Source organism: Mycteria americana, chromosome 8 (genome assembly GCF_035582795.1).
Source record: "Mycteria americana isolate JAX WOST 10 ecotype Jacksonville Zoo and Gardens chromosome 8, USCA_MyAme_1.0, whole genome shotgun sequence".
Taxonomy (NCBI): Eukaryota; Metazoa; Chordata; class Aves; order Ciconiiformes; family Ciconiidae; genus Mycteria; species Mycteria americana.
Window position 1 is genome coordinate 28431094 of NC_134372.1, and position 9338 is coordinate 28440431.

A 9338-nucleotide genomic window follows, 5' to 3' on the forward strand; every position below is an offset into this window, starting at 1 on the left:
CTCTCCACTCAGAAGCAGACAGCTGGTGAAGGCACCTTTAAGATGTCAGTCATGTACCAGAGCTGGGAGGAGACAGGCTGGGCAATGTCAGAGAGCAAACAAGCAAAGGCTCCTAACTGGCAACATTGGTCCACTTTTAAGACTGCCTTTAATTTCAATCGTAGCCAGTCCAGGAAGCAAAAGGAACAAAAATCCCAGGAAACCACCTTTACCTAAGTGTTTTCTCAAAAAAATAGATTAAAACTTTCAAAACCCAGCTATTCCAGGACTCTCAGGCTATAAAAGCAGATACAACATGGCAGCAAAGGCACCTCGCCATGAGAACAGTCTGCACCCACCTAGCGCCGGTTGCTGCAGCGCTGTGGTTGATGGCCAAGACTGCTGCTAGCAGAAGTTCAGGGCTCTGGATGAACAAGCTACAGAGTATGATAGACCGAGTAAAGATCAGAGCTAAAAATTGCACTCAAGTCTCAGATGGCCACTACTGCTTCTTCAGACCAGCCTATTTACTTCTCCACACACTGAATAAGAACTCCTTGCTGACTCTGTCCCTGCCCATCTGCAAACCTAGATTGTTACAGTGGGGAGCCAGTATTGACTAGTGCTATTTACAGACAGCCTGGTGCACTACATCCCACCAGGAAGGCAGGGACGTGAAAACAAAACAGCACAGAGCAAGAAATTCAATAAGTGCGCAAATCTCGTAACAGAATGGAAGTTCGAAAGAGAGCATATCCTCCCTTTCTTCCAGAAAAGGACAATTTGGATGCCCGATTTATTTGCCAAGATGTTTTATAAAAGACAAGCAAGCAAAACTAGATTCAACACTGACCGACCCATAACTGAGAACCATCAAGCCAACTACCTCCCTCACAGTAAGAGTTAGGCCTTGATCTTGCAATGTGACTTGCAGGGGCATGCCTGTGCCAGCTCCATACAGCCTTCCAAGTCTGTAGAATTCCACCCATGAAAGACCGGAGAAGATGATGAGCTACAGCTTTTAAATGAGTGAACTTACTGAAGCTGCAAAGTAGTACGCGTAGCTGTCATGTGGGTTCCACTGCACTGCCCCAATGTCCCACTTGCTCTGTCGGGAGATCTTTCGATGACCTTCATTTGGTGCATCCAGGTTGACTATGTAGAGGAAACGGCGGCTGCAAGACAAACAAAGAGGCAGTATTGCACAGGACTGATCTCAAAACCCCAAGCTCACATGGAGCTCACAGCCTTGTGCCTAGAAGACCAAAGAAGAGAAGCATTTGACAAGACAGATAAAAATACTATTCCTGAGAACACTACATTTGACCACATACTTCAAAAAGGGCTACATTTAAAAAAATGTATGAAAAGACACACTGAAATTAGACAGGATTTGCAAATGTAATGTGTAGCTCAGACCACGGAAAACCCCAGATAACTAGGATACAAAAGGAAACGCTGGGAAATGGTGCAAACACATCCAAATATGCTTTGCTGCCTAACGCAGCAGCAGCAGCACCGAGGTGGCACAGGGCTGGGAGTGCAACACAATAGCTTCACAGGAGCCAGCACCAGTCTGGAGAGGTTGCTCTGAGCAAGAGCTAATGAGCCTTGACAAACATAAGATGATTCTATGTGGCTGTGTGTTTCCACACCACACTGTCAGGGGGGCTTGGTTCTGCAGACAGTACAAGTACACCTGCACAGAGCTAGCTCAGCTGCAGCAGCTTATTAATGTGGGTGGACACAATACTGGACTGGTCTGGTTATATTACTTACCTGAGCTAACCCTATATGCTGCAGAGATATATTTGCATGATGCTAAACCTGAGCTCATATGTCCTGCTGGATGTGGCCAACTCCCCACAAAGCTAGGCAAGGTATCATTCCCTCCACAGCGTGATTCATCTCACAAGCAAGATAAACCGCCCAGAAATAATTGTGAGCCAGCTGAACTCTAATGGAAAGCCAGCACCAAAACATATATAATTAACCACACCAGCATCACATATATCAGCTGCGTAGCAAGCATAAGCTGCTCTGAGCACTGTGAATTTTCCCAAGAGAAGGAACACAAACATCTTTGCTACCTTTCCAGATCAAAGTTCTCAGGGCTTCCTACTTTGAAGAGCGAAGATGCTGAGCCCTCTGAGGCTCTCACACAGCTTTAAAAGAAAGGAGGCAAACCTTGAAGGGCTGCTGAGCATGCAGGAGAAGCCTGAAAAGCAGAGGGCCATGGACCCAATGTTGAATTGCAGACAGGCTGTCCCCAGCTCACTGTTGGCCCAAATGAGCAAGCTGTGAAACTGGGCAGGTGTAAGGAGGAAGAGGCAAGAAGTTAGACCCAGATCAGCTGCTAAGCTGGTTATTCCTGTGCAGGGCTGCCAGATTAAGAGTTTACATGGAAGCAAGTGGGCCTCCAAGTTGCATCAAAGGACCTGTTTCCTCTAAGACTGACCAAAGGTCAGCTGCACCTATGCGATCCTGAATTTGAAGTGAACAGCCTAATTGGTGTGCTATTTGTGTCACTGACAGTGGGACAGGAATAGCTGTTAGTACTGAAAGGCGGCAGCTGGGCAGGCAACTGCTGAGCTATTTGAAGACTTGCCCTGGAGATGGCTACATAATGCCAAGTGCTCCTAGGAGCTCTGGCAGCTTGGAGTCTACGGCACCTACTGCTCTTGTTGAGTATCATCCTGCACTGAACCAGCAGAGAAGCAGGAGAACACCTTGGCTCCTCTGCCCAAATACACCACAGGAATATTTGGGGCAAATTTTGTCTTAAGGAAATTATTTAATCTGTATTTCAAGCAGAATCCAAACAGTACTTCATGATGCTCCACCTCCCACAAGTGGATTTGGGAAAGCATGCATCAGGAAAGCCAGTATTTTATTGTGCTGTTGTTGCTGCTTTCCACTCTGTATCCCATTGGAAATGTGACCCAGAATCCTTTTCATCAAGCCTTGAACAGAATTCAGCTGCACCTTTCTGAAACAATACATCAGCCCTTCAACTGAGGTCAGCCTGAAGGTTGCTGATTTGGCTTGTGGAAATGACTGTCACACATTTCTAATGGGGACTGTCACACTCACCCTGAGAGGACTGCGCGCTGTCCCAGGCAATCCACTGACATTGCAGTCGCCTGTTAAAGAGAAACAGAGAACAAAACTAAATTATACCTGTCAGGTAAGCTTCTCAGCCAAACACACAGCTTTGGGGAGGAGTTCAGGAAAACCTGCCAGCTCATCTTCAAGGTATAAACTGCTATGGTAAGAGTCAAGGCTGATATCTGTCAGGGATGGTAGAAGTAACATCCCCTTAAAGAACCACAGATGGGTGATGGGGTGTAGCGGTTGATTCTGGGGTGCAGGATAGCACACAGAAAACATCTTTGTTAGAGTTTGTTACAGTAAACTGAAGACAAGACTTGGCAGACACCATTACAAGCACCAAGACCTTGCTCCCTTCTCCCTGCTATGGCAATCACAGCTGCAGCCTTTCAATCAGCAGTCTCTAATAATCCGTATTAATCAGCCTCCGCTCCTGCTCAGGAGCTTTCTCAATCTCTCTCTCTTCCATTGCAGGGCCAGATTTAATTATATATGTACTGGGAGACAGAAGTACAACCATTTGTGTATGGCTCATCTCCAAAAATGAGAGATGGCTAAGAGGCATCAGAATTTACTTTGGCATTGCTTGTAAAGAAGGCTAAGAGATAACTTAAATGCCCTAAGAAGAGGAAAAAAAAAAAAAAAGACTGTTTGAACATTGTCTTCCCCTCTTTTCGTTCAGAATGGAATTGGCCGATCATCTCGTTTAATTGCCAAGAGAATAAAGGAAAGTTTTACTTGGAAAGCTGAACTGTTTGGCCCATAAACATAGATATGACTTCAATGCAGTTTTTAGCATTCACAGTACAAAATCAGAATATGCCCCATATTTTTCAAACTAACTGCTGTCATCTTCAAAGCCACCTCTCTGAAGGCTCAGGATCTCTCTACTGCTGTTCAGGATTCTGCTAAGTACTCTCAGCGTGGATGTAACAGGACTTCAAGATGTCCCACAGCTACTACTTATAAGCATCACTAAACCCAGACAGACAATATGGCAATCCCACTCCATTTCAATCAGATTTGACAGGAGAATAACCATCACAGAAATCTAGTTTTTTCAACCAGGGCCCCATCCCCTGCTTGCACATATCCCAACTAAGGGACAAACAGCATCACAGAATCACAGAATCATATAGGTTGGAAAAGACCTTTAAGATCATCGAGTCCAACCGTAAACCTAACACTGCCAAAACCACCACTACACCATGTCCCTAAGCACCTCATCCAAATGTCTTTTAAATACCTCCAGGGATGGCGACTCAACCACTTCCCTGGGCAGCCTGTTCCAATGCTTGATAACCCTCTCGGTGAAGAAAAATTTCCTAATATCCAGTCTAAACCTCCCCTGGCGCAACTTGAGGCCATTTCCTCTTGTCCTATCACTTGTTACCTGGGAGAAGAGACCGACCCCCACCTCTCTACAACCTCCTTTCAGGTAGTTGTAGAGAGCGATAAGGTCTCCCCTCAGCCTCCTTTTCTCCAGGCTAAACAATCCCAGCTCCCTCAGCCACTCCTCATAAGACTTCTGCTCCAGACCCTTCACCAGCTTCGTTGCCCTTCTCTGCACACGCTCCAGCACCTCAATATCCCTCTTGTAGTGGGGGGCCCAAAACTGAACACAGTATTCGAGGTGCGGCCTCACCAGTGCCGAGTACAGGGGCACAATCACTTCCCTAGTCCTGCTGGCCACGCTATTTTTGATACAAGCCAGGGTGCCATTGGCTTTCTTGGCCGCCTGGGCACACTGCTGGCTCATATTCAGGCGGCTGTCAACAAACACCCCCAGGTCCCTCTCTGCCAGGCAGCTTTCCAGCCACTCTTCCCCAAGCCTGTAACGTTGCATGGGGTTGTTGTGGCCCAAGTGCAGGACCTTGCACTTAGCCTTGTTAAACCTCATACAATTGACCTCGGCCCATCCATCCAGTCTGTCCAGGTCCCTCTGCAGAGCCTGCCTACCCTCCAGCAGATCAACACTCCCACACAACTTGGTGTCATCTGCAAACTTACTGAGAGTACACTCGATCCCTTCGTCCAGATCATTGATAAAGATGTTAAACAGAACTGGCCCCAACACCGAGCCCTGGGGAACACCGCTTGTGACCGGCTGCCAATCGGAGTAAACTCCATTCACCACCACTCTTTGGGCCCGGCCGTCCAGCCAGTTCTTTACCCAGCGAAGAGGACACCCGTCCAAGCCATGAGCAGCCAGTTTCTCCAGGAGAATGCTGTGGGAGACCGTGTCAAAGGCTTTACTGAAGTCCAAATAGACAACATCCACAGCCTTTCCCTCATCCACTAGGCGGGTCACCTTGTCATAGAAGGAGATCAGGTTGGTCAAGCAGGACCTGCCTTTCCTGAACCCATGCTGGCTGGGCTTGATCCCTTGGTTATTCTCTACATGCCATGTTATAGCACTCAGGATGATCTGCTCCATCAGCTTCCCCGGCACCGAGGTCAGGCTGACAGGCCTGTAGTTCCCCGGGTCCTCCTTCCGGCCCTTCTTGAAGAAGTTCATTCTTCACTAGAGACCAAGAGTCCACATGGGAAAGAGCTACAAATGCCACAGACAGGAGCAGAGTTTCAGCAGGAGTCCACAGTAAACCTCAGGCCTACATCTATACCCCAACCAAGCCGAGTTTCACTGCTTTTGCTGTTCCAGGAACGACCCGCTTTCATTGTTTTTTCCTAGGTAGCAAATCCAGTCTTCTGGCAAGGTTTTCCTATTCCTAAAACTAGTGCTGTAAATAAGAAGCCAGTTTTAAAATCTCTAAATGGTAAATAAATAATTCCAGCTTCCTAGATTTCACAGCACCTTGCAAAACAACAAAGTAGGTTACTAAATTTATAAAAAAAAAGGCAAGTAGGAGAAGGAAGTTTTCCCAGATGATACACATTTCACTTGTGAGGAATTAAAATGAGGATCACTTAAAGCAATTACTGGAACCAGAACTTCTACATGTGATGAAGAGCTAGTCAGCCAACTACTTCATACAGCTGTGGCCATCTTTCCTCAAGGCAGAAAAAACCTCATAAATTTAAAGTGATTGATAATTTCATATACGAGTTTATTTTTTCTGGTATTGGCACCAGGATCTCGTAAATCCTCACAAATTGTTTTTAATAATGAACATTGGTAAACTGTTTTTCCAGGCACATCATAAAATGTAATGAGTAATCAGAATGAAGTAAAAAGCTTCACATGCGAGGCTGCTACTCTGGTGGGTTACAAAGTCATTTTATGGCAATAAACAGTTCCCCACAATACTAGTCTTACCTAGGCAACAGGAAAAAAAACAAACAGCTGTCATTTAATGTGCTTGGTATATTGATATGTCAGTCTTCACAGCACAACCTTCCAGAAGGGGGGAGTTGAAACTGAATAAACCAACCTGAAAACAGTTTTTATCCTAAAACAACAATCAGGTTAGCTAGAATTGCTGTTTATGAGTAACAATTACGTGAATAAGCACAGTAGGAGTACCGCACATTTGAAAACCAGCTCTAAGCCCACAGTCCAGGCAGCATCTTCTCAGACTTCAAAACGTCTACTTTGGCATTTAACTTGATTTCTGTTAAGCAAGCCAAGGAAAACACCTTTTCATGTCTGAACCTACATTAGTTTTGAATCTAGCTTCATTCTCTCCACCTGAAAGGCAATGGACCAACCCAATTTGCCGAGGCTATACTGGTTTTCAAGAGCTGTAAACTCTCAGCAAGAAAGACCAGTTCCCTGCATAGCTAAATTCCCATCTACATGCTGAGTTTTTACAAATGGTATTATTTCACTGTTGGACATGGTGAGCTTTACTCTCCTTTTGATAGCGCGGACAGCCTGACAACAGCCTGTGAGTCACATCTAAATCAGAAGAGTACAGAGACTGCCACCTCTGTCAGCTTGTACAGAAAGACGACGCTTGTAGGCAATACTGGCCCCAAACTACCCAGAGATTTTCTGAAGTGTTACAGGTTGGGTGCTGTAGTTTTCACATGACACACTCTGGTGAACAAAGACAACTGCAGTGCTTGCAGAAATGCAACAGCTGCCCACTCTTTTGACTCTTGTTTCCATTTAAGTTGGTTTTGGGGTAGCAATTTTGGAGATATCACGGCCTAGAGGCAGAGCTCAAGCCTGGTACAGGATGATTACAGCCAAGATGTTTCAATTTCTCAAGCTCGGATTTCCCATCTGCAAAAATGTTCATGCAGACTCCTAAAAAAAGCTCAAGCACAAATATATAAATGAGTTTAGCTTGAAGCAGTAGTCTAGCAGCCCCAGCTACTGAAGCTCTCTGGTTGCATAAGAGAAAGTAGATAGGTCAGAACGGCTCTAGAAAGATCCCACCAGAGTAAACCGAAGTGACCAAAATACCAGTGGTTAACCTCTCTATTAAGGTATACGCCTGCACAACAGCGAGATTGAAACGAACTGCTGCAGAAGAAGATGGAAACACCTGTTCTCTCCCCTCTCCGCTCCCACACACCAGTCATTATGAATAAGCAATCAAATCAGGAGGCCACATATATCCTGAGCCAGACGCAATTTGAATCTGTGATCCAGGAGTACCTTTGTATCTCATTACGAGTCTCCTGAGAGCAAATCTTCAATAGCAGACAAGACTGCTTTAACGTTTCTTCCAGGAGGAAAACACAACCGATATAAAGCTTTCGAGATACAACAGTGAAAAGCCTTGTTAGCTTACAGAGGGTAGGCTGGATGTAGCACACAGGATTCAATGCCCCTATTTGCAATGGTGAATGCCGAGCTGACATTGCTCCGGCACAAGAGGACACACTAGAAGATGAGAGTTTCCAGAACTATTTTTTTAACCTTTCTGCATTTCCTGCTGAAGTAGTTCATAGTTCACCCACCATATCCAGCTTTGCTAAGCAACTGCCCAAGTCTTAATAAATGACATTTCTCAGAATAGCTTCTAAGAAAGCAAGTAAGCAAACTCTGAGGGGAGTTCTACTGTAACCAGCAACTTCAAAAACAAAAGCTGACCTTTTTGCTATTTATAAAAAAATCTAACCCGCTTTTCCTGCTAATTGAGCAATACTCAACAATTTATATCGCAGCCAAGAAAGTAGCTATAATGGTCTTAGAGGAAAAAACGAGGAAAGATGTGTGGGAAGTGGTAATATCTTGTTAGGCCTGTCAATATAGTTAAAAAAACCCCTAAGATCTATTTAAGATGAAAAATAAAGTGCCTCATGAATTAAGGCATTATCTCCGCGCAAACGGCCCCGAGACCGGCTCAGGCCCATGCACAGCCGGCGAAAGGCCCCGCGGGGCCGCCAAGCCCGCCCGGGCCGGGACCCCCACCCGCTCCCCACAGGAACGGCCGGGCCCGTCCGGGGCGGCCCCCCGAGGGCCGGTCAGAGTAGCAGCCCTCACGGCAGCAGCGGAGGCAGCCCCCCCGACCTGGGCGTCGCGGAACTCCACCACCACATTCTCGCTGCTCCAGCGCGCCGCCATCTTGGGCCGCCCCAGCAACCCCCGACGCCGGCAGGGCGGAGGAGGAGCCGGCGACAGCGCGCCTGCGCGCACTGGCAGCACCGCGCAGGGGCGGCTGGAAAATGTAGTCCTCCCCTCACCCCCCCCACCCCCCCCCAACGGGGGCAGTGTCCCGAGGAGCCCGCGGGGCCTCACGGCCCAGACGGCCCAGCGGGGCCCGCGTAGGCCTAGCGTCCTCGGAGGGGCTCGCTGCGGCGGCCTCCGGGCGGTTACGGCCCCACCGCAGGCCCTTGCGGAGCGGGGTGTGTGTGGAGGGGGGGGTCGAGGCCTCTGCTCCGCAGGGCAGCGCCCGCCCGGGGAGCGGCGTCTCAGGGACCCGCAAGCCGCCGCGGCCCGGGCCTGCGCTCGCCACAGCGGCCGGCAGCAGCGCAGGGGTTAAGGGCGGCGGGCCGGGGGCGGGAGCATGCGTGCTGCCGGCCTCTATTGTCTCCGGCGCGGCGCCGAGCACCCAGGCGGTTGGCGGCGGCCGGCAGCGAGGCCGTGCCCGGCGCAGCGCAGCGGAGCGGGGCGCGCCGCCCCCGCCGCCCCCCGCCGCCCCATGGGCCGCAGCTGATCGTCGCCCGGCTGCCGGCCGCGCCCCGGGCAGGAGCGAGGCGGGCGGAGCGACCCGGCCGGCGTCCACCTCCCCCCTCCCCCGCCGTCCCGCTCCCCCCCCCCCCCCCCCCCCTCCGCGGCCCCGGAGCCCTCGGCGGCCCCCGCCGGGGGTGACGGCGGCGGACTCGGGGCGCCC

At 49.1% G+C, this 9338-nt stretch overlaps 1 protein-coding gene across 4 annotated transcripts in view; it reads right to left on the minus strand.

Moving 5' to 3' along the window:
- The window catches only part of WDR59 (WD repeat domain 59), a 50692-nt gene extending 42010 nt beyond the window's left edge, over window positions 1-8682 (minus strand). For all 4 annotated transcript variants that reach the window (XR_012776916.1, XM_075510486.1, XM_075510487.1 and 1 more), the window contains exons 1-3: window positions 8516-8682; window positions 3073-3122; window positions 1019-1154 (exon numbers count right to left, since the gene is read on the minus strand). Coding sequence is in view for 3 of the 4 variants with exons in the window: in XM_075510486.1 (XP_075366601.1) it covers window positions 1019-1154; window positions 3073-3122; window positions 8516-8569 (240 nt within the window). In the remaining variant the exon portion in view is untranslated. The remainder of the gene's footprint in view (window positions 1-1018; window positions 1155-3072; window positions 3123-8515) is intronic.
- Window positions 8683-9338: the final 656 nt, after the last annotated feature.